Source organism: Amblyomma maculatum, chromosome 9, assembly GCF_055883805.1.
Source record: "Amblyomma maculatum isolate TAMU_Amacu chromosome 9, ASM5588380v1, whole genome shotgun sequence".
Taxonomy (NCBI): Eukaryota; Metazoa; Arthropoda; class Arachnida; order Ixodida; family Ixodidae; genus Amblyomma; species Amblyomma maculatum.
Window position 1 is genome coordinate 71,807,059 of NC_139352.1, and position 25,728 is coordinate 71,832,786.

The 25,728-nt window shown below is 48.0% G+C and overlaps 1 protein-coding gene across 3 annotated transcripts in view; it reads left to right on the top strand.

The window, feature by feature from the left end:
* Ptp99A (Protein tyrosine phosphatase 99A) overlaps positions 1-25,728 on the top strand; it is a 224,075-nt gene that overhangs the window by 82,461 nt on the left and 115,886 nt on the right. For all 3 annotated transcript variants that reach the window (XM_084579006.1, XM_084579003.1, XM_084579005.1), the window contains exon 2: positions 9,717-10,025. In XM_084579006.1, the coding sequence (XP_084435132.1) occupies positions 9,717-10,025 (309 nt within the window). The remainder of the gene's footprint in view (positions 1-9,716; positions 10,026-25,728) is intronic.

Here is a 25,728-nt window from a genome sequence, read left to right on the forward strand (position 1 = left end):
TATACATATGCCTTTAAACAGGAAATAAAGAAAAGGAGAGGAACACGAGAGAGAAAAGGCTTAACAGAACAATCGCGCAGAGAGGTGGGGAGAGCAGAAGACGGAGGAGCCGAAACGTTGCATGTCAAAACAAACGCCCCTAGCTCCTCAGAAGCCATAGAGCGACTCGGCGAGGACCTGGCGGCGGGGGCCGGAATACCGTCTCGGTTCTATACGTCACACAGCTGGGGAGCGTGCAGATTGGCTTTGTGCGCTCGGAGAGGCAGTGATTTATGTAGTTCGTCCTACTACATATACTGTAGTCTATACAATATACGGCCATGTTGTCCCTACATTTCGCCACCGTTGCTGGGCACGTGGTCCGCCGAAACACTGCATGCATACTTGACCGTGTCGCGACGGTTACAGGAGACATTGAGGCCCCGGTCCGTTGATGCACGAAAGAGCTTTCTTGAAAGTGGTTTAGCGAATGGCATTGCATTCCGTGCCAGAAGCATAACTGTTTCTTTCCTTTCATGAGGGGAGGGGGTGCAGGCTTTGCAGAGGTTTGAATTTTTGAGATCCGTGCCTGACAGCCACGCTTCGATCCAGGTGAGACGCAAGGCTCTCGTCCACTGTGCGATGTTACCGCACGTCAAGGAACGCCACGCAGTGGAAATTTCTGGAGCCCTTCGCATATGTCGTCCCTCAAAGCCGCACTGAGACCCTAAAGCCTAAAAACGTAGCTAAACTAAACATCTCTATTGGGCAAATGAACTTACAGGCACTTCTCGAAAAAAAAAAAAAGCACATTAAAATAAAATGCTCAACCGAAATGATCACCCGAGGCGGCTTTCCCATGAACACAGTGCGAATAGCATCGTGAAACCACGTTTGTCTAGTAATCGTTTCTTGCAATCACCTACCTATTTCAGCAAGTTCCCAGCCTACATATGGTTTGTTTTGTAACTTCTACCGGTGTCTCCCTTCGCTTAGTATCTGCCTGTAGTCTTAAATATTTAAGAGTCACTGCAATGCGTCCAGTGTCAATACTTTGGTATCGAATACACAGCCCAAATCTATGCACGATTTCTGCTGGGATGCCATCATTAGTGCTTTTCATACACTACAGCTCTCTTTTCAGTTTCCCATTTATTGGCTTTTGCACCGTGCACTGTGCTGTCCTCAATAATTTCGGGGCAAGCCTTTCTAGCTGGCCTCCCATGTTGCCCTCGTACTCCGCCCTAATATTCATGTTTAACCATACGGGCTTAGGTACGTGTGGTATAATTATACGGACCCTCCGCTTGCGTTAACCACGACGGCCGACAAAAAAAAAAAGAAAGAAAAAAATTATCTACGTCATCTCAGTAATTAGGCATTCACTGCAGCGTCCCCGAGGACGGCCTACGACCGGTGCGTCCTGCCGACGTCTGGGCGTCCTTCTTTAGGGAGCGCAAGCAGCACTCTCTACAAGAACAAAGACCCCTGTTACGTGGCCTGTAGCGGCAGTGAAAGACGCTCGCATGCAAGCAACGCACGCGCGTCTTGCCGCAAGATGCCGCACGCGTCGTCATCGTGATAACTTTTGTCTTCGACTCGGCAACGGTCTGCCTGGCTCCTTTTCTGTGCCAGTATACCGTACCGTCTGCGCATGTGCGGCGCCTCCGTGCGTCCGCCATCTTCCGACCGTTTTAATTAGGCCTTTGTGCCGCAACGGAAGCCCAGGCATTGGCGAACAAACCTCCTTTGCCGTATTTGCAAGAGCCCTCATTCGGAAGCCTTCCGCTTTCGCCGGCTTCCTTTGCGGGTCAAAGCCAAGGGGAATATAAGATATGCAGGGACACAAAATGAAAGAGGAAAGCTATATAAAAGATGGTAGGGCAGAAAGCGTTGACGCGAGACGACGACTATGGAGCAGGCCTCGCGTTCATAGCGCCGGTTTAACAACATAAAGGACGATGCGACGCGTGCTCACATGCACACTTTCTGGTCGTGCATCTCATTAGGCTTAGCAGAAATATAGTTGGCCTGCGCCGCCTGCCACGAAAGCGTCTGTCTAAATCCGTGCAGTTTGGGGGAGGCTAAAGCCGATGTAAGCCTATCTAGGGATTTAGTGCAAAAGCGCTCTACAGGGTTTCTCCGCGACCTGCTATGCAGAGGACCAGACGATGGAATAGGGAGCACTGCGCATTACTAACTAATGCGCCGCTCGGAGCACGCCTAAAAGAAACAACATTCTCTCAGCTTGATAGTTCGCTTGTTCGGGCACAGGGGTGCTATTTAGTGGCCATTTTTGTTTGCATGATACATTTTGACGATGTATTTACGTGGTTCGGTCAGAATTGAGTATATTATCATCGTGTGCGAAGATGGCGACCAAATCATCAAACCATTGTAGGTACCAGTAGCCCTTCCTTTCAAGTGCGCTAGGTGGGAACACGGGCACACTTAAAAGGATGATCGAACTGGTCCCCATGTTACAAGTGTTATCGGCAGCGTTATCTTGAGCCGACCAGAGTGCTAGCCTGTGGTAGAGTGTTCGCTGAGCTCAAGCAACAAGTAGAGCGAGATCTTTTTTCTAGGCGTGCTCAGAGCAACGCACCAGTCGATATATATATATATATATATATATATATATATATATATATATATATATATATATATATATATGTGTGTGTGTGTGTGTGTGTGTGTGTGTGTGTGTGTGTGTGTGTGTGTGTGTGTGTGTGTGTGTGTGTGTGTGTGTGTGTGTGTGTGTGTGTGTGTGTGTGTGTGTGTGTGTGTGTGTGTGTGTGTCACCGATATAATCCGATAGCAGTAAAACGTTGCTACCAGCAAACCGCATTGGAACTCCGCGGAGTACGCCGTCAACGCTGACGAGTACAGTCGGAAAGGAAGAAACGGTCTCTCTACGAGCGAGAGTAGATTACGTCTGCCAAGGAAAGCTGTACACATACACACTCACACGAAGCGTTGTGCACATACTGCGTGCGCGCTTTATTTGCGTAATGAGCCTGACTCGCTTTTCCGTCTAGCACAAGCCTGTCTCCGCGAACAACAAAGCGTTGAGGGGAAAGAAAGAGGGGGGATGGGGGGGGGGGGGCACTTGGCTTTAGAGGTACTTGGCTTGGCCGTGACGCGACGCATCTGTCCGTTGCGGCAGCGTATGCACTCGAGCGTCGTGCGCACGGAGTAAAGCGGCAGCGGCAACGAACGCGACTTCATCGCCCGGTCCAAGCGCGTGCCCCGCTCTCCACACCGAGTTCGCACAAAACAAAAATGGCGACGCGTGCTAGCAGAATCGTCGTTGTCGTGCAGATGAGAGAGCGCGACGTGTGTGCCGTACTCTCGAGAACTCTCGAGATTCTCTACCGGTGGTAGCAGACGACCGTGTGCACTCCGCGCTGAGTGCACTTCCCTTCCTGTTTCGTGTTCTTTTTCTTTTGTTTTGTTTTATTTTAGTACGTGATCTCACTGACATTGGGTGCGTCTTGCTTCTTACGCGGTGCCATTGAAAAAAAAAAACACTTCGTCAAAGCCCTCGACGAGCATAGTTGTTACTTTTTTCTCGGCCTCTGCAGCGTTGTCTTCCGTGGTCGTCTGCTTTCGCTGCTTCTGTCCGCCATCTTGCGCGCTTCATGCTGCGCTGTCGTCTGCTTTTGTCGTTTCGTTGCAAGTCATGTTTTTATTACGTAAGCATTTCCTGCGGCGGCGCGTGGTGTTATTGAATCGCCCCCGTCCTTCATGTCTTGACGTTCGGCTGATTCCTTTTTGTTGTTGCTGGAGCGCGCACGCGTCTGAAGATCAAGCGACGTCTGGCCGGGGACCGAGATCGAAAAAAGTGGAACAGGGAGAGACACATCTGTTGACTTATATTCTACTTAGCAGCTAGCGGCGACTGCTAGTGGAGAAATACGGCTTTTTCTCCAAGCACTTCGAGCTAAAGCGCTAACTCCAAAGGAAAATACGACGGTCGCAAGAATTCGAGCCAAGTTTTGCCGAAGAAATGGCGTTCACGTTCCGGGCAGCGAGCGGAGGCAGTGCTAAACGTAAGGCAGCGATGTTATTATTTTTTGTTTTATGCGGAAAAAGATAAATTTAGAGCATTTGTTACGGTCAGCAAATGCTTGGAGGGCAGCGAAAGAGCAGAAACCCATAGCCTACGCTTTAGTGGGAAATTTAGGCTACAAAAACAGTAGCTTTTAGCCACGTCGCTTCCAGACACCGCAAAACAAGCTCGAAGTTGAAAAAAAAAAAAAAAACAACGAATTTAAAGCGAGAAGCATTGCTGTATTGAATGCAAACTTGAGATACCCAAGTGAATAATACTTCGACGTCGGCACACTGTTTTCTTGCCATCATAACCCCAATGAAATGGCAATCTGTGGAAATATAGAAACGCTTAAGAATTGGATTGCCAAAAAAATTCACTCTCAATTCGAGCATTACATCCCTCCAGGAGCTTATCATCAATACCCTAAAAGGCTGCATTCAAACCTATAAACCGAGATGGCAGCCATTGAGCAGATGGCATTGAGATGGCAAGCTTAGTAGTGAAGAAAGCTTTTTTTCGTTACAAGCAGTACTTCACTGCAAAGCAAATAGCGTGAACAACTCAGCAGGTCTTAGGTAGGCGCGTTATGCATTGGTAAAGATGCATATATGCCTCCGGCATAGTCATTGCTTACATGTAGCGCCTAATTTAGAAACTGACTTTTCTTCTTTCCTTCGATCTTGCTCAATTCGTCCTTGCTTCGGCAGTTTACACGTGACGACTCCGCATTTCACACACAGAAAATATCTGGCTCAAGCTTTAACTTTCAGTCTTTTACTGACATTTTAATCTTGTCAAGTGACAGAATATTGTCACAGCTGCGCAATGTTTGTTATAACGCTATGGTTATAAGATCATGCGCCAGTCACAAGCAAAACAGAATCCAAGTGACAAGACACAGCTCAACGTTTCGCCGATATGTCGGGTCCGCGGGTGCTCAACTATTGAGCCGGGGGACCCGGGCTCCAACCTGATCGTGGCAGCCCGGGTTCCGGTGGAGAAGCACGCACAGGGCATCCGTGTGCTGTGCGATGTCAGTGCGCGTTGTAGAAGATACGCATGCGCAGTGCCTGTCAGCCACATTCCGCACCGAACGCTGCCGCAGACGCCGACTGGTGCCTGTATAGATTAGCCGCTATAAAAAAGCACAGCGTCTCTCAATAAACGCTCATTTTGTTCTAACCTGTCTTGACTGTAAGGAAACCTAGCTGGCCTAAATCGCCCAGAGCCCTCCATTACTGCGTCACTCATAGCTTGAGTCGCCTTGGAACGTTAAACCACACACACCAATCCAAACCAGTACGAATTTCCTTCATAAAGCAGAAAAAAAAACAAACAAAACAAAGACGCTTCTACTGGCATATCGTGGTCCTTTCCATCCAAACAACACAACGAGATTAAAGCCATCTAGTTCACCTACGGTAAATAATATAACACTGTTCGTACGTTGAAAGCGGTTGGTCTGACCAGCGGCTGACCACACATGCACAAAATTGACGGTGCAGCCAAGGATATATCCAAGCTAATCCGATCAAAACAACATAGCACAGTTGAAGCTATCTAGCTCACCGACGCTATAAATAAAAGAACACTGTTCACACGTTGAAAGCATGCAGTCAGACTAGTAGCTGTCCATACTTGCCACCAAGTGATTACAGCCACCGATATATCCAAGCCAGGCCAAACGAAGCCAGCTCAGGCCAAAACGATATCCGGTGTTTTTGTTTGTTTGTTTGTTTTCTTTTATTTTGTTTCTACTGCTTGCACTATCTGTGTGATTGATTGCACCGAGTGTGGCACGCACCTACAGCGGAGTGCGCAGGTTGTATGCAGATCCTCTTTTTGTTGTTGTTGTTGTTGTTATTTCGTGCCGACTCCCGATTCGACAGCTGTGCCGTGTATGAGGGAGGGCTCACGCGATGTGCAGGGTATACGGAGATCCATGGATTACCTGCGTCACAGTTCAAAACACTTCAGTCGCGTAGCGAGCAGCTTAATTCCATTTGCTGATCGATGGTCTTCGTGTAATTCTAAGGGCTTATTTGTGTGACTGAAAGGAGTTAAAAATATTTCCTTCAGCGTCGCTGTGTACACCTTTTGGGTCATGAATAAAGCAAACTAGTCATGTACACTATGTCGATCAGGATTAAGTATGTATGTGCTATGTCTTTCGGTAAGACCCAAAAAGGTTCGCTTAGGGGGCTACGGTGCTAGGCGATGGGTTCGATCCCGGCAGTGTGCTCCCCATTTCGGGGAAAGTGGAATACAAGCGTCTCTCTTGTACTGAGATGTTTGTTCAATTCATCTAGTTTCATCAGTGAATCGCTCAAAATCAAGTTTACTCTCTAATCACGCGCCGAAGTCATGAATCTTCACGCACTGTTCGTGAATCTGGCTAGCCAATCGTGCAGGTACGCCGCAAGGAGAAAAAGTGTTGATCAATTACCAAGTGGTTTCGCGGGCGTGAGAATATCGCTACATATATATATATATATATATATATATATATATATATATATATATATATATATATAGACATGGATTGCTTGTTACTAATGGGCCAGAGTTAAATTCAAACAGGATGTCACACAACTTTCCCGATTCTCTATTTTCAATTCTCAATTCTACCTTGAAGAAGGACGGTCCACCGTCCGAAACTGTTGGAATAAAATAGATAATCGGGAAAGTTGTGTGACATCCTGTTTATATATATATATATATATATATATATATATATATATATATATATATATATATATATATATATATATATATATATATATATATATATATATATATATATATATATATATATCTGTAGCATAGTCTTCATTTATCTTGTATGGCAGCAAAACATATACCATTTAAACTCTCGTCCTATCTTTTATTTGGAGGACAGAGACGTAATTTTGAACAATGCCTCGTCCTGACCAGGCCGACTACTCTCGTACTTTCCACTAAATGCGTAACATCAATCACAACTAAAGAGCTCAAACTATCACACGAAGTGAAAGCCACGCTTCAGCGCCAACACGAACAACTCCAGCCTGTTTCTGTCGGTATCGGGACCTGTCAGTTGCTCACCGTTATCTCATCAGCAAAGTGTCCACTCGTAAACCCGCAGGTCACGCAGTAGTCGCGTGCCTGCTCCAAGTTTAGCAGTCCGGGGAGCGCACGGCGCTGTCATTGGCGAGTGATTTAGAGCCCAAGTGAGAGCTGGCCGCTCGCTTGGTGCTTCTTGTCGAGATATTAACTTGAAGCAGTGGGGAGAAGAGAGCCTGCTGACCGAGGCGGCGTTCGAAGCTGCCACGAACATGAAAGCGGAGATTTCGTCGGATAGATAAGGCAAAAAATGGCGTCCGCTACAGCACTAATAGCCTCGTACGCATCCGCGGACGCGAAGAGTGGTTGCTTCAGAACGTTGTTATTCCGGCACGTCACATTTGCAGTCTCTCTTGAAACCATCTCTCAAGTTTCTGTTATATCTATTCTTTTACTGCAACTCCTTTTTTCAAATCGTGCTTACGTTATCTCTCTTGATTTTTACTTCAGATCTGCTATGGTTCCTTTTACATTTTCTGCTGCTGATCTCAAATCGTCTACTGTTCTTTGTACGCACTCCTCTGCCACTTGCTGCTCGCTTCAAATCGTCTGCTTTGCGTGTTTTCTGCCGCTCTCGTCTGCCACTTGTTCGCGGTCGTCTGCCGCGACTGTCATTTTCGTGCGCACTGCCCCCTCCGGTTCCAGTGCTTGCACACTTGTGCGCGATGTCCTTATCTCTTCGCTCTATCGGCGCTGTTATTACGGAGCGTAAAAGCGACGACGCAGCGGCGTGTTTAGGGTGAGAAGGTCTCAGTGAAGGGGGAAAGGAAGGCGGAATGCGGCTCCAAGTGGCCGAAGAGGCGGAGACACTGAGTGCAGAGACCGAAACACAATGACCTCGCTTTTCAATTTCTGTCGGCTCGCATCTCTCATCGGTCTAGCTTTTCTCCCTTTTCGCACTCGCTGCGGTGTTGGCGGCCCACAGCGAGAGTCGTCCTCGGTCGCCTTGTACACGTTTTGTCGTGACGAGCATGTACCGGAGACGGATCTTCGATCAACACGATAACGCGAGCCTTGCACGCTAAGTGTGAAGCAAAATACAAAAGGAGCGTGATATTTCAGGCCTATCTACGTTCAGATATCTAAATAGATACTGTCTTCTTTCTTTTTTTTTTTTTTTACTTCTGAGTTAATCAAAATGTTAGGGAGAAGGACGGCAACCGTAAGACATCAATGGTAACAAGTTCTGCATTTACGCTCACGTTCCCACTATTATCCACTGACTTATAAAAACTATACAAAACTCGACGATACACCTTCAACTGGCGCTAATGTCTGCAGTACACTTGGCATAGTGTCCGAATCGAATGCTGTAAAAGCAGATGCAGTGGTTAACACTGGTTGCAGTCTCGTGTAACCAGTGTTACGCGGGAGTGTAAAATTTCGAGGACATTTTGGCGACTAAAGTGATGAAAGGCGAAAGCCTGAGTGCTGCATTCTGCTACGCGACTGTTGCGCATGTAGCGATGAATGCTGCTACGAGTAAAGCGAGCGACTACTCTTTCACATTCTGCGAGTGCATTTATTCAGTGAATTCTGCTTGGCAGCGGCGAGATCGCGCTCCTTGTATCTTCGCAGTTGTTCTACGCTTACTGTTGTGTGGTGGATTTTACCGGGCGCGCGGCATTAATTTGTAATGAATATATAATTACGTGACTGGCGAAAATTAATAAGTATTGTTTAATTAGTCCTTAATCAGTAATTAATAATTAATTATTATTTGTCCTTATACATAACTTGGTCATTGATTGGCATATGGCCATATAAGGGTGGTGCTCTGTGATTGGTCGAGACCTCCATGACGTCATCTCGTCTCGACCTATCAGAGCCGCTGCAAAAGCCTGACACTTGCTGACGACAACGATGAGGCAATGAAGGCTTTCGCCTTAATCAACTGCACTCCCGTGCTTACATTGTAGATATGTCCCTCAGTGCAGCGCCTCACATGAAGTGCAGGCGTGGGTTTCCTTTCATGGGCTGCGCAATTTCTTCCCTTCTGTAGTTTGGCATGTCTACCATCTTTCCAAAGTTTATATTGCCACCTAGAAAGTGATATTTTGTTACGAAAGCGCCACTACGACAGCCACAGCGAGACTTCGAGTGGCAGCAGCTACGTCGTGAAGAAGCGTAGCTGCGAAGAGGAAGAAGGAGAGAAGAAGAAGAAGAAGACGAAAACGACGAAGATGAAGACGACGACGAAAAAGAAGAAGCAGACGAAGACAAAGAAGAAGACGACGACGAAGAAGAAGAAGACGAAGAGGAAGAGAACGCTCGGTCACCCGCAGCTAATGCTACCTCCTATATCGATGGTACATAGTAAAGTTTTCAATCGCTCCACATTCGGTTCAGCAGCGTTGAACCCTTCTCATTTCTTTTTATTTCTTAACTATGGTAAACATATCATGTGTTGATCATCGTCATAAAGCAGGTGCCACCAGTTGTTGGGGTAACACGATTTCGGACTTGTTTCGGGAGAGCCATTGGAGAGTTCGAGAAAAAACGTACTTTTTGCGAGTCAACGATTGCTGACGCGCCTTCCGATTTTCTGACGAGATGTGTCGTCTCTTTTTCTGCGCAGGAGACGGCGATGCGGAGAAGATATTTGTTCGCGTGGGTGCCAACGTGACTCTTCGCTGCCCGGACCTGCCACCTGGAGGCGGGGCGCAGCCGCCGCGGCACCTGACTTGGTGGAAAGAAGACCGGCGCCTGATCGAGGCCACCCGCGAGCGGGTCACCGTGGCACCCGAGGCCGGACCCCGGGTGGCTCTGGTGCCCGGCAGCAGTGCGCTTCTCTTCCGCTCGGTGGTGGCCGAGGACAGCGGCGAGTACCAGTGCGTCGTCAACAACCGCCAGGGAAGGAGGGGCACCGTACGCCTTTACGTCCAGGGTGAGTGACTGTCATGTTCCTAAGCGTAGACCACACGCTGGTGGCTATCGTGCTCCCGTTCAGTCCCCACGCACGCCTAGCTTTGTGGAACGTGCAGCTATGTGTCGCCGTTCGAAACATGTGGTCCTTCGGGACCATATCCGAACCATGCAGTATTCGCCACTTGGTCATACTATTTCCCAGCCCTGCAATGCTAGGAATTCCTCCTGAGCAAAGTACGAACCTGGAGACCCTTCAGGATTAGTCCCGAATCATCCTGCAAGCGCGGACTATAGGGCTCAACCAAATAGGTCATCTTCCATGACTTGGTCCCAAGCAGCAGAAAGACCTCGGTTTCCTTCCCTTTGAGACCGTTCCTTATTGTCGACTGCCGGTCATGTTGCTGCTGTCATCAGCACCACGTCGTATAGCTCTTCTACCGCCCTTCCCAAACTAAACCTGTGAGGTTCTATATATAAAGTTTCTTACTGGTCCGAGAACTTCATTTCTTGGTCCTTCCTCATATCGTAAAGCTCTTCAACAACGACGCAGTTTTCAGGCACTTGCATGTTATATACTCAGGTACGGAAGGTCACTATAGATTAGAGGGTGGTTTCTTGGGAGTCGCCATATGCTGCCAGTCGGCGCTATATGTGTTGCATGGCAAATCGCTAACTGAAGTACCAATATTAGGCAACAAAAATTCACGAATCCTAGGCGAGACACTTGGATGTGAACGGATATGTACACCACTTCAGAAGGAGCCATGATTGAGGGCGACACAATGAATATGCGCAATACGTTGGAAAGGCAAGCGTAACACAATGTTGCGTGACAATTAGGTGTTACCATTGGTCTCTTCACTGCATCTGCATGCTTACTTGCGTGGTGCTTCTTATTTAACCTACTAAAAGTCGGCCCACTTTCCGCTTTCTTAGAAGAAGTGTCCATCAATGCGACCTCTCTACAAGGCCGGTGTACAGTTAAACTCTCGCAGTAAAGACGTTATGCAAGCAAGAAACGAACTCTCTTGACGGAGGCCACTCTCTTTCACTCGATTATCCACTGGCCGCGCACACACACTATACACGGCTATCTTTGCGTGCCACCGGCCGAGATCGCCATCGAAATGTTACTGCCGGGTCGCCGTGTATAGACTTGGGCCGGTCGTGTAATGGTTTCGAACGGGTCGACCGATACTCTGCGACCCGGTTGACAGTCGGCTCCATCGACGCGCATGCTATACTGCTGACCCGCTTGTGCTATTCCCGTACACTTTCAATCGAATTGCGGCTGACGTTTGGCGCCGGGTACATCGAGTTGTGGGGAGAGTGATGAAGTGTGCTGCTGGTGCGCCACATAGCGTGATAGACACAGTCCGCTTTGATAAAGCGAGAAGTTTCCGTTCGATTCTTACATGAAAACTCGAAACTTCGACGGGGACAGTTTCACGCTACCTTCGCTGTATGCTCGTTGACTTGTGATGTAACTTGTGTTATGTTTATCCTGCATAGGGTCACGTCTGTGGGAAGCATGAGCCAAACATCATTTGTTTTTCGCTGGATGTCCAGTTTCTGCGCTCTATTAAGGCTAAGGCCTTTATTGCCTCATCGTTGTCGTTAGCAAAAGTGTCTCGCTTTTGCGGCGGCTCTGATTGGTCGAGACAGGATGACGTCATGGAGGTCTCTACCAATCACAGAGCACCACTACAGTATGCGCGAATGCGTGCCTTATATGGGTATATGGCAATCAATGATATAATGAGTAATTAATTAGGTAATAATTACTAATTGATTACTATTTACAAATTAATGGTTCGTTAATTACGTAATAATTACGAACGCGTGATTAATTAACAATACTTACTAATCAGTGCCGGTTACATAATTAATTATAGTTACTAATTATAGCCATGCACTCGATAAAATCAACCACACAACAGTAAACGTAGAACAACTGTGAAGATACAAGGAGCGCGATCTCGTCGTTGCCAAGCAAAATTCACTGAATAAATTCGCTCGCAGAATGTGAAAGAGTAGTCGCTCGCTTTACTCGTAGCAGCATTCATCTCTACATGCGCAACAGTCGTGTAGCAGAATGCAGCACTCAGGATTTCGCCTTTCGTCACTTTGGTCGCCAAAATGTCCTCGATTTTTTAAATTTTCGTGAGTGCCCGTCACGTGGAGTCTTTTTATGCACTGTGAAAATTTAGGCCGAGCGCTGATCGGCCTAAAAACATAACTTACAGAAAAAAATGTCTGTAATATCAATGTCGACCTTGTCCCGAAGCAAGAAGCTTGCCAGGAAAAATGTTAAACTGTGACTAGGTTATAGAAATTCATTCGAACGATTTCAATGGAGGCGCGATGAACAGGCATACTGCAAAAACTTACGGTAAGCAATGGAGTCATGCACATAGTGCCTTTTTGTGTGAGCCAGGCGGGTGGGGGAGAGATTTTTCCCTCCACCTACCATTCTCCCATATTTTCTTGCTCTATTAGAAGGGCTCTGGTTTGGCATGCGCCACCAAGCTCTCCCCCTACACGTCATTATTACTAAGGGCTTTCCAGGAAACAAACTCTAGATATCTGGATACTATTAACTGAATTCTACCAAAAGAACGGTGTTTTAATTAAAGTGCATTGCTCTAGGTATAGGTTACAAAGTTAGAAACCCCGTGTTTAGGACTAACCAGTTCAACTGTAACGTTTCTGTACTCGCCAAGGTGTTGCAAATTGACTAATTATTTTTCCCGCAAAAGTTCAGCGGCAGATTCTAGCGAACTGCAGCGCATGTAGTTCCTCTTTGAACACTTTCTGTTTTGCTTCATTATTCATCCATATAGAAAGTTTTCAACGAAAACAACTTAGCTTTAGTCTTGCGACTTCTCTGCTTTGCATGTCAATATTTTCGGGCTAACGTGATTGCAGCTTTCCATGTATCACACTCGGTTCAAGTCGGTTAGACAACAGGGGTGGCCGACCTCAGCTTCTACAAGGACCATGCCCAGAAATCAATGGCCAGGTTCCATGCCGAAAGCTGAGGACCGAACCATGATGGGTCAGGTATCCGCAACACGCTATACAACACTATACACGCAGCTATAAAAATATCGTACACTTTGAACTGTCTGTCATTAGCGACTCACGCAACTTAGAGCCGGATCACCCTTCTCCCCAGTCGGTTATAGCCTAAATATATCCGGCGCAGAGGGCCGCTCAGTGTTCAAGACTCAGCACGCGACTTGCGCAGTTATGGCTTCGCTGGGCACGTACGTCCCGTCGATTAAATATGTTGCAAAGACAAGTGAGGCTCAATTCAATCTTCCGGCGTTATCCCCCTCTACTCCAAGCACGATTTCGACCTAACACACGCACATTCGCGAGTGGAGGGGTATACGAAAGTGCATCGCGGCGCTCGCGTGGTTTGCAGTCATGAACAGCATTCCCGCCGAACCGCAACTGCGCGCGCAAAACGCCAACCCCTCAGTCCAATGCACCCACCCAATCGTTCGGCATTTGTCATTATTTCCGCGGCTTTTTTCTTTCTTTCTTTGTCCTCGCAATACTCGACGCGCACGCGCCGAATAAAGTGCTGCGCAGAGCCGTAACCGTGTTTATTTTGGGCACCCAATCATTACTTTACAGTATACAGAAAATGATCGCCGGTGTCCATGCACACGTTTTTCCTTCCAGCTTATTTCGATGGCACCCAGCTAGCGCATATCCTACGGAGTGCTCAAGCATTCCGGATCGATTAAGGGGACACGAAGAGTGTAGGGATAATCTAATCGAAATACTGATATCAATATCCTATCATGACCCTTGCGTTCTTCTTCTATATGCCCGAAACCGTTCTCATTTTTTTTTCGCTCTTCCTAGTGTTGCGTTTCTTATTTCTTTTTCTATTACATCCTCCTCTGCGTATCTTCGAAGAGCGCGGTCAGTTCGACCGCGGTGGCGGCTGGGATGACCCATCTATCTTCGATCTTCCCCCGCTCATGATCGAATCCCGCGCTCGTGCGGTCAATCTGTATTGCCTTCTGTGTAGCTATCTGTATGTATACATACATGCATACATACATACATGTGCGTGTCTTGACCTCCATTATACAGGTGCTTCTGCTTCCGAAGCGAGAGGAAGCAACGAAGAAAGAGGAACAGCTTCCATCATTGATCGGTCCACTTCAATGCACGAGGCACGCAGCGGTTAGTGGTCTTTCGTGGCTGCTACATAGGCAATGAGAAAATGAGAGAAGTGATAGGTGCACAGCACTACTAGGTATATGCCGGCTATGACGTAACGCGTGAAAAGCAGCATCTTGTTTGTTGCCGCAGTCACCAGGCATGAGTTGTTCCTCCCAGTAAATTTTTATTGCTCACGCCTGCTTACGTTGTCGCATAAAATAATATTTTTAGTTCTCGCCTGTAACGCAAAACATTCTACACTCGGGAGAACGTGCTCTCTCCCGCTGTAGGTCATGCTCTGCGGCGCTTACCACGTATACTGTGTTTTAAGATTGTGCAGTTCCCTCGCGGACTCTCGGACTATCTCGGACTGGAACGCAGCGCCATCTCGCGACGTGAGAACGTACCCTGCAGATCATAAAGAGAAGACTCGAAGCACTTTCGCTAACGGCCGCACGCTCTCCTCAGATTGCCTCCTTCGATTCGGGCCTCGGTGCTTGAAAAGCAAGAAAGAAAAAAAAAAGGAAATCTGGCCCGGTCTATCACCGATCTCCCCGGAAAAAGTGCCGCAGTTGTGTGAACGCATTACCGCCGCCGCAAGCACATTTCATATACCATCGAATTTCCCTCCATCGAGCGCGCTCTGTAATCGGGTAGTCGAATACGTGGCAGCTAGCGATGCCGAAAAAATGGGCGCCCCTTTAAAATGGCTCCTCAAATCGTCGGTTTTCAATCGCGAGCATCTAAACTTCGATTATGAGTGGACGTTGAAGTAAAAACGCGCAAGAGTCGGAATGAATGCTGACGCGCAGCGTCTCCGAAAAAGAAAAGAAATAAATTAACAGGCTTTTTTATGCACAAGAGGTATTATTCGTATAATCGCTTCAAGCCGGATCTTTTCAGTGTTTAAATGCAATGTTCGCCTCCTTACGTTTATTCCGACATAAAGAGAAAAAAGTGTTCGCATGTCCTTGTCCACACAACGGCCTACTCTGTATCTACATGGAATGAGAGAACATCGTTCGTTCTTTTGTAAGCGTACACTGAACAAGAAAGTCAGCCATGCGCCCAATAGTTTAGAGGGAAAACAAAGACACGCGATAAAACAAGGAGACAACCAATATTGTTGCTGCATAGTAGGACATTTTCACTACAGTCAAAACACATATTAAAATATTTGTCTTTGTGTTCAAAACGAATATAAAACCCTGCGCGGGGTCAGACTAGCAGTTCCACTGAATGATATAATGGTACGTGAGGCAGACCGCGTACAACCCGAACTTTCTGGTACCAAACTTTCTAGTTCATTCATTCATTCATTCATTCATTCATTCATTCATTCATTCATTCATTCATTCATTCATTCATTCATTCATTCATTCATTCATTCATTCATTTTAAGCGAAAGGTGTGCGTCCGCTGTACTTGCATTGGCTCTTTCCAACACATTTCTCGGTCAACTAACGCTCTCTCCAGGCTAGCTCCACTGCACTGAATAGCTGGTTGTTTAAAAATAACTTGCTCTAAGCGTAGGAAGGTGGCCCAGCTGTGTCAAGTTCAACAGCTTTGCAGATATCGAAAACCAGGCCCGTGGAGAAATCGGCCGTTTTCTCGGGGGCACGATCAGCGACAGAGAGCACGAATATCAGTGATTGGACGCGTCTGGCAGGAATGTACCTATGCCCTATATATTTCCCTTTAATTTTAAAATTTGAGCTCTCAGACAGATGCGGCGCCTGCATTTGTGGATTGCAATATCCACATATAGGTGTCGTTTGTTTACGAATGCAGCAGCCAAGATGGTTGCTTCTTTACGCGGCTCCTTCTTATTAGTCGCTTGCTTCTTCATGGAATTCCGTCCGTTTGTGAAGGTCTGTCTGTGTGTCTGTACGGGCTGCTGATGCGATGCTGCTGCTTTGTACGTGAGCTAAAAATCAGCACATAAATGATGCGCGGCGGTAAACAAAATTAACACAAAGAATGCGCATTCCGATACTGTTGAAACTATAACGCGTGGAAAAGCTCGAAAAATCATTACGCAAAGCCCGCTTAAGTCATCAACAAAATATGCCCGGTTGATATTACATCCGCACTCTGAGTCACAAAGGGCTAAAGGAGTGACATTATTGTTGAATACATGATTAACCGCATTGCCATAGCGAGTAATCTTTCAAACATCACCACTACTCCCTGAGCGGACAAACTTCAAAGGGCGCATAAACTACAGTAACTCTCCCTACGTAGTAACCAGCCATCTGGATGACTGCAGTGGGACACACATTGGAAACAGGACTGCCAGGCCACTATGGTGTAGATTGGTTCTACTTTGACTTAAATTGCCAGGCAGCGTTGAAGTCTACAGAAATAAAAACTAAACAAAGAGGCTTTGAGAAGTAAAAATACGTTGGCGGTGTTTTTTAACCAGCCTAGCAATAAAACGTTACTAAAGCTGAATTTGTTATGCGTGGATGTTTTATATGTAGTTTAACGCATCTTACGAAGCATTCTCCGTCGAACTACATCAAATACCATGGAGTTACAGCGAAATGAGTGGTAATGAGAAGAGTAGCGGTCAGCTTAATGTTTTTCTTAAGTTATCACTAGGTGTAAACGTCGCATTTAATCCCATTTACGCTCTTTCAGCTTGGGGTGCAGCAATCCCCGCAACTGCAGCATGTCCAGAGCTCTTCCCACTATGCCGCTGGGCTCTCTTCAGAGGTATCCGCCTTGTGCGTACTGTGCCTCCTTTTCGTGCCGTCGTAGCGCTCGAGCAACCCAAACCATATCGCACCGCCATCTCTACTGCTCGGGACCCCGCCACTGCCTTGTATCTCTTTACTTTCGCGGGCCCTGTTTTCGGAAGCCGAACACGATGCTACCGGCCCGCCCGTCCAGTGCAGTGGCCCATCGCGCCAGCGTCTGGCTGTTTCTTTCCCCCGCGGTTGATGCTGCTGTTCTTTCATCGTTTTCGAACTCTCAAGGTGGGCTAGGCTTTGGCCAACCGCCACACGCTCTCCCTCGCCTACTCTCCCCATCCGCATCCGTATGATGCGCCGGCAGGTACTCTTCGCTTGCTTTCGCTGGCGCGGGCCATTTGGAGCTCCCTGCGGCTTCACCACGGCTTCGCCTTCTATCCTTTTTCGAGGCTCAACAGAGCAACGCGAACTCCGAATCTGACCAGTGCTTATAAGCTACGCAACTTCGCTTCCGCTCCCCTGCCCACCTTCAAGCACCCCGGAGTTCATAACATGCCTGTCCCTCCGTCGAAAGCGAAGCTGCACCGCCAGCCCCCTCCGCAGGTATGATGCCCACTACTGTCTTGTTTGTGGCCGCCCGATGTACTGTGTGGTGGCCGAGTTGTTGGCCCGTGCCCCCCCCCCCCCCCCCCCCTCGCCTACCTCTCTTCTTACGCTGCTGCGGCATAGCCACCGTGGGCATTTGGCCATTACCGCCGCCGACGACAAGCCGTCCCTTTCCCTCGCCGAGCCATTCTCGAGTTGTCTGGCGAGCCTAGCAGAGGGAAGATCAAGAAGCACGGACAGCTCTCTTCCTCCCTTCTCTGCCGCCTCTTTTGCTCGTGCTACTTGCTGCTGCTGCTGCCGTCGAGGGGGGGGGGGGGGGGGGCATTAGCTCAGCGGTCGCTCAGAAGGGGCCCCCGTGGAAAGTCGTGACCAGTCGACCCGACTCAACTTGGTAGCCCCCGCCGAGAGAAGAAGCCCGCACCCCCACCCCCTGCCGCTGGCCGCTTGCCTACCTGTCTGCCCTGTCCTGCCTACGCAACGGCTACCGCAAATGCTGGCGGTTTGCCTCGTTTTGTTTTTGTCCTCTCCTCCACCTTCCCTAGTTGTTGGCTCCTGCTTGTCGCTGTTTCTCTTGCTTCATTTCTTTCGCCTTCATTACTTCTTTTATTTATTTCCTTTACTCTATCTCGTAAGGCAGCTTCCTCGGTCCTCTAGCTCGCGTGCTCGTGAACCGCAGAGCTGCAGAGGAGTTGATCGCCTCCTCGTGGTCCTGGTGCTAGCGGTGTGTGCACGCGTGCTTGTGTGAGGGTTCCACGAGCGTAAGGGAAAATGGGAGGGTTGCGGTTTGGCACGCCGGTTTTGTTCGGCTGTGTCCGCCTTCGTCCTCGGCCAGAAGCCGAGTGGTTTCCTCAACGATGCTCGTTGCCAGTTGGGCTGGGGAGGTTTGTCTTTCGCTCTTTTTTTTTTCTTTCTCGTTGAGAAACGGACGAGATGGAGGATAGATGCGCGTGGTTCCGTCCTGGATGGTGCCCACACTATACCGCCCAGTTCGCAATAAACGGTTGCAGTTCACGAATGGCCGTACACCGAAGAACTGATGAACGGACGATCGAGCCAGTTGAACTGCGCCACAGTTCGGTTTCTTTTCTATTATTGTCGCTTGGCAAGCATTTTCTTGGTCTGCTTTCCCTTTCTCTTTTAGAGTGCCGGACGTGCCATGTAGCAAGAATCCCTCGGTATGAAGAGTATATATAATTCTTTTTTCTTCAATCCGGTCGAAACTATGGGTGCATGCCTCTGCACGACGTGTGGATGGTTAACAAGTGCACTTCGCGTCATGCTGGTGTCCGTATGCTTGTATGGATGTATATTTGCTTCCAGGTACTGACCCCCCCTTTGTTTTTTGTTTCCTGCGTCACCTCTTCGCACACACTGTTCTCCATTTTCGTCTGCCTCTGGAGCTTATCCACTTAAGCTTATTCGGGCGTCGTTTGCTTTTCTTTCCTGTCGTCTGCCCGAATCTCCTATTCGTTATTTGCCTCTGCCATTCCACGAGCAAACGCTGTCTGTACCCAGTTGCCTGTCTCCTCTTCATCAATATGTTTCAGTGCACTGATTCCAACGAGGTGATCGAATTTTTCATTTCGGACTAAGTCTATACCATTTTTACTTTCTTTTTTTTCTTCTGGTCTCGTACTGAGAACGCTCGAGCGTGCATATCCGTGGAACCTGTTTGTGCGGATTATAGACGAAACACGTCCCGCACTGAAGATCGAGGACAGGCCTATTAGAGCAGTTCCGTTTCCACACGCGCTCCTCCCAAAGACAGCTTCACCGTCTCGTGATGGAGCGAGCGTGAGCTCATACGCACTACGACGGCCGCTGCTATGCACGCTGTCTTTGCTTTCACTTCGATTATAGTAGTTCAATATAACTTCGATGCTGCGTGGAGGGTATGATATTACCGGCGGCCCTGCATAGTTGCCCGTTGTTCTCCGAGACTGCCCGCATGGCTCATGCTCGCCCTCCCGGGCCGTTTGTTCGAGTTCGTGAGCGAGAGGGTCGGTAGGCGCGGGAATCGTGCCCCAAACGCACTACCTTAACGAGCGGTGTACCCGCTCTGTGCAAACAGTCGTTTCTTCGTCTCGGCGACGTACTCTCTGTGTATGCGGGTTCCGGCGAATGAGACGCGGTTGGCGAACACAAACAGACCGTAGGGAAGAGAAAGTGAAAATGGATTACCCGCCCTTGTCGGCGGCGGTTATTATTGTGTGTGTGTGTGTGTGTGTGTGTGTGTGTGTGTGTGTGTGTGTGTGTGTGTGTGTGTGTGTGTGTGTGTGCGTGTGTGTGCGTGTGTGTGTGTGTGTGTGTGTGTGTGTGTGTGTGTGTGTGTGTGTGTGTGTGTGTGTGTGTGTGTGTGTGTGTGTGTGTGTGTGTGTGTGTGTGTGTGTGTGTGTGTGTGTGTGTGTGTGTGTGTGTGTGTGTGTGTGTGTGTGTGTGTGTGTGTGTGTGTGTGTGTGTGTGCGTGCGTGCTTCGGCGTTTTCTTTGCGGTGTCGAGGCCAGGCTTTGGGTGTATGGTCATAAGTTCATAACTGACAAGTACGTCCACTTTTAATCTGGTTTCACGTGCGCGTGTCAAAAAAGTTCCAGTTTTACTATATAAGTGGAAGTTCCACTTATAACTGGAACCTTTTTAAACCGTATGTGGAACGAGATTAAGAGTGTAGGTAGAGGAAATATACAGCATAATACCGAACGTTTAGTTCCCGGTGAAGAAGCACTTCAGGCATGCAACCTGGAAATGAACTTTATGAGTGTCATTCTTCCAGAGAAAGAGTGCTTGGTTCAAGAAAAAAAAAAAAAAGGAAACTAAAAGTCTGGTCCTCACCTCCCTTGGCGGAGTAATCGTTTATTTTGTGAAGTTTCGGTGTTCCTTATCCTATTTACTTATCTCCTTATCGGTGTTCCTTACTTGACTGCACCTGTACGAATCGAGAAGCAAGAAACTCAGTTCACTCCCCAGCGTATTTGCAGGAAACATGCACAAATCACAGCTCTGCAAACAGGCAAAGTTGTTATTTGAGACACAATAATTTACCTAACTATATAGCCGTGATAGTCCTCCCGGTGTGTTCAACAGCGCGCGCACCAAGCTGGAAGCAACCTTCGCCACGAATTCTATATCAATTTAATTTGCGTTAGATAAATGCTCTATTTATAGTAAAGAACGAAGAGCTGTTGAGAAAAAATCGAACACCCTCCCGCGAGAGATCTACGTCAAGCTCAATGTGCGATCAAAAAGAAAAAAGGACAGCTGTTATGATAATCAGTGTTCCGACGACACCGAAATCCACGGTGCAATGCGGGGGTTTCCTTACTGTTTACGCCATAAAGGGTGCATATTAATTTCCAGGCCTCAGGGGGTGCATATTAATTTCCACTCTAAGCATCCACTGCAGGGCATTGGTGCAGGATGCTTTGGTTCTCGTTCCCTCGTTCCTCCGGAGGAGGTCGACAAGCGCAGTGTTTAGCGCCCGGTCTTCTAACTGTTTTATATTTTTGTTTAACAGCAACTGTATTTCGTCCCACGTTCCTTCCGTGATCTTTGTTTTCTCCTAGAAAAAAAAAAACGGGAATAAAGCAACCGAAGATCGATTGCAGGAGCCTAAACGTCAACCGCCTCGCTTCCCGGATACCCGTCCGGCGTTGCCGCCCATCACGAGCCCTCGAAGCTTCGACAGCATCGTGTATGCCCAAAGTGCGCTTATGTGTATACCCACAGAGCATGCGAATGGCACGCCCTCTACGGCGTCGTCCGCTTCCTCCCAGCGTCCGGAGCAGACATCGGTGTTTTATTTTGTCCTCTGTGCTTCCTTTTTATCATTTCTTCGTTTCCACAAAGGCGCCACGAAAGGGCTGGCACAATAAAGGAAGGATGGACGCCCCTACACGTTTCTTCGATCGCCCTCTCATACCCCTGTACTAAAGCAAACATCGTCGTTTGTGCTGCCTGTATCCCATTTACTCAGACTGGCCATATAGAAGCGTGCATCATGGCGGAAGGTACACAGGTACAGAGGCGATGGCTGGGCGCGCGGTTTGGTTCAGCCTCGCCACTTCTTCGCTGCATTGATGGTTTGTGGGGTTTAACGTCCCAAAGCGACTCAGGCTATGAGAGACGCCTTAGTGGAGGACTTCGGAAATTTCGACCACCTGGGGTTCTTTAACGTGCACTGACATCGCACAGCACACGGGAACCTTGTTTTTCGCCTCCATCGAAAAGAGGCCGCCGAGGCCGGGATTCGGTCGCGCATCCTTGGGAACAGTAGTCGAGCGCCGTAACCACTGCGCCACCCCGGCGGGGTCTTCGCTGCATTGAATGCTGCTGGTTTGATAGTCACTGTGTTAGTCGATGTAGCACAGGCATTGCTAAAATGACGATTATATATAGTTAGCCCCTTCGGTCTACAGGTATAGTGCGTGAAGGCCGGGCTCCAATATCAAGCTACCAATGTCTTTGCTGTGTTGACGGCAATTGAGTTACTTTTACTGGTAGTCAAGATCAAGAGAAATACTTTACTTGAGATCATAATATGCAAATGACAGGAACAGGGGTGACTAACTGAATAGAAATGTCCAATAAAAAGTCGACAAAGATATCTGGGTAGTGGGGCTGTGAAGCTTTACAAATAGCTTCTACCTTCAAGGTCTTCGAAGTGTTAATCCTGGTAAGCAAATAAATACTCAAGTTGTTAATGTTACAATCGCCTCCTCCGTGTAACAAAAAGAAAATCAAGAAAACATTTCCATTTATTGTTATCAAATAAAGCATTGCTTACAAAACATATTTGGAAGCCGATTTTAAAACAAAACTGCAGTCTCTGCGAGACAATTCTCAAATTTTCATTCTCCTTCTACCTGTCGCGATTGGACGCCAAATGACTCCCCGCCAATCACAATCCGCACATCAATCTAATCACCGTGTCAATCTCTAAGTGCAAGGAAGATTACCGAGGATTTGCGGCATCTGCATCCTCAAGTGCAGATAGCATTCTCTCCGCTGCACCGTTTATGGTGGGACACGCGGTATGCACCTATGCTACTCAGACACACGGAGAGAACAAAAGGCTCAGAAAACGAAATACGCATGCGCCGCGCCCCAGCGCCACCGTATATATCAATGTACGTGCGAGCTGTGGTTAGCCCACCTCTCGGCCCTGCCATTACACAATCCGCCGCCTCGCGTTTTGTAGGTACAAGGCGACACGTTTTAGGAGGAACCACCCCCCTCCGGCTCAGAGCTTTGTGCCCCCGCGTTCGTGCGTTTATACGTGAGCGAGCTCTGTAAGCGCGTTTTTCCGTAATACCGGGAACCATCGCTCGTGCACGCGGGTTATAGTAGTGCCTTCCTCGCTCAGCTCGTAAAAAGACGCATTGGCCCCCGACTGAAACAATGATACATTCCGTGGGTACAGGTCGGCCCGCTGAAGGAAAGGTGCGGGGGACTGCGAAGGCATAGCAGCGAGGAGGGGGGGTCGAGAAAGAGATGGCCCTGCGCGTAATGACCGAGGCAGGCATGAAACAAACGGCTCCGCGCTGATTCTGCGTGCGCTGCGAACTGGGAGAATACCGAGAAGATGCAGGTAGCGGGCTTGCCCAAGGAGATGACTTTCTGCGCGCGGCGCGCGCAGTCTGATTGGTTTTCTTCGACTCCGCGGTGTTCTCTGCTTGGGGCATAGTCTTGCTCTTCCTCTTTGCCTCAAACTCGGTGCTCGGTGTGTGATGTTTGTTTTGCTTCTTCGGCTGATATATAGTAGCTGCTAGTGGTCGCTGGTGTGCCTAACGCATAACCGTTTCATCTTTCTTTCCCGGCCTAATTTCCCCACTGTCTAGTGCAGTCTGACCGAATACGCGCGTTACAATACTCTTGGCGGTGCTTTGGGGAATCCCACAAGAGGTAAAATTGCTCAGCTTATATAGCCGTAGCACGAAGTTTGTCGAGGAGCGCACAGTTTCATCGTTCCGTTATTTCAAAGCTATCATGTTTAACTTTCCAGGGGGCATTAGGCACTACCGCAAAGAGGTAGGGAACCTACAGGAACTCGAGCGAAAACTAACCAGCTGTAACTGAACGCTATACGAACGGCGCATTAATCAGTTTATACATAGTTTATCCGCACTTTTATACATTGCCGATCAGTTTATACATAGTCTATAATCTTCTAATACGCCTCCAGTTCACCACTCAAAGGAGCATACTAGACAAGATGATCGCAAGTTATTTTCATCGGAAAAAAATACTCTCGTTATCATAAATTAACAGTGCAAAAATAGGCATCATTGACATAGAGCTTGCTTAAAGCGAGGACAGGCGTTTCTTGTTTTCCGCTGTTCATTGCACTTTGCCTGTGGGGCTTAAATTTAAATCGCTAAAAGCTCCCCAACTCGCCTCATTTTCTGTCCCGGGAACGTTTCGCGTTCCTCAATGGGCTTTCGTTGTACTCGCTTGGATAACAAAGAGTGTAAAAATGTATCTCTACTTTTCCTTCCTATTTTGCAGCGAAGTGCTTCGGCGTTATATAGTCAGACTAACACAAGAGGCGGCAGCATTCAAAGTGAGCCGCGTGCCTAGCAATTACACTTGGCTGCCACTTCGAGGCGCTTTTCCATTTCCGGTCAAATAACAAACTCGCGGTGTTCCGCATTCCGGATCGAGCAAGCTTGTCTTCGTGTTCCCCTTCCGTCTCGTTCTCAGTTGTCTGTGCTCTACGCATATGATGTGCACCGTGCTCCCCGGATCGTCCGTGCTTGGCGGGACTTTCCCGTACCGATTTTCGGTAGAGAAAAAAGGCGCGCACAAAAACGGAAGCTGTACGCGGCGAGAAAACAGTGAATGCGAATGGGCCCAAATTGAGAGAACCTGTACTTAGGACTGCAGTAAGCCGTGTCGTCCGCAGTTCTTGATTTATGAAGCCCTCAAGAGCTCCGTTCACGCTATCCGCAAATTTCCCGTCCGTCTTATTCGTACCTTTCTCGGAAGAAAGAAGAAAGGAAACTGGGGGTCTATTACAACATTACTCAGTGTAGAAGAACGTGGGAGAAAAAAAAGAAAGATGAAATGTTGTACAGAGAAAGATAGGCGTCTCGTCGGCAGCCGCTCTGCTCACGTAATGACCGGTCTATTACGGTCGCATTGGTACGGTTCTGTGCAAGTTCCGGTTGCCTCGAATCCGGTCCTGAAATGAGGGCGTGCCGCCGTGTCTTTCGCGTACGCTGTCTGTCACGGTAATGAGCGTCACGTACCGCTGCTGGCTTGACACATTCGGAAGTTTTGAGCTGGCCTATCGACCGCTACAAGCGTGTCTTAGAGCGTGCCTTAAAGCGTGTCTTAAGCATGTCTCAAAGGGGCGGTAAAGACGATTGCATATGCCGCCATTTTTATTGCGGAAAGAGGATTTAAAGGCTACGGGCCTTGGAGCGTACATTAAGGTTCTCAAAATTCTCTAGTAAGAAAAGAAGGGCCTCAATTTACACGTGCATATATGTTCTCCCTATTTGTCAATGGCTATCCAATGATATGCCGAAAAGTGGGACATTTTCATTTGACTTAGTCAACGCTTCGCCAAAATTCAACGCGGATATTCGAGAGCGGAAAGGCACATAACTGTGCTGCAATTCATTTCGTACTATTATAAATATCAAACAATACTGTTTAAAACGCAAAGTGCTCCAATTGTGTCCAAAATTGTATGAAAAATGCCTGTGGAAGTGTCTAAATCCGGTCGAAAGAGTAGTTGGGCTGTCCTCTGAACGGGGAATAAATTACTTTATGCGGGACGTTTTTCACTTATTTAATGAATTTCATGAAAGTAACCATTTTCATTTAGACTCGCTTCAAAATCGGTCGAGTATTTCAAGCATGTACACCCGAGAGAGAGAGAGAGAGAGAGAGCGATACGAATTCCAGAGCTTAACGTTTTGCAAATGCAAAGCTGCAAAGCACTGGCCTTACATCGACCTGGGCCAGGTAACCAAGAGTATACCGACGCAGGCTTTCCGATTAAAACTGAAAAATTGCTCTGGGCAAAGCGAAAAACGAACTATGTGTTTTCTTTATTCGTCAAACCAAGCTCGCACGCCGAGTCCTGTTTCTTTCGTGATGCCTGGGGAAGGAAGTCGGGCTGCATGTCTGCCTATACGAAAACGAGAACGGAGATTCCGGGAACGTTCCGATTAAATGATCACACTTCGGCCCCTCTGACAGCCGGGTCAGACCATTGGTAATTAGCTCCGGC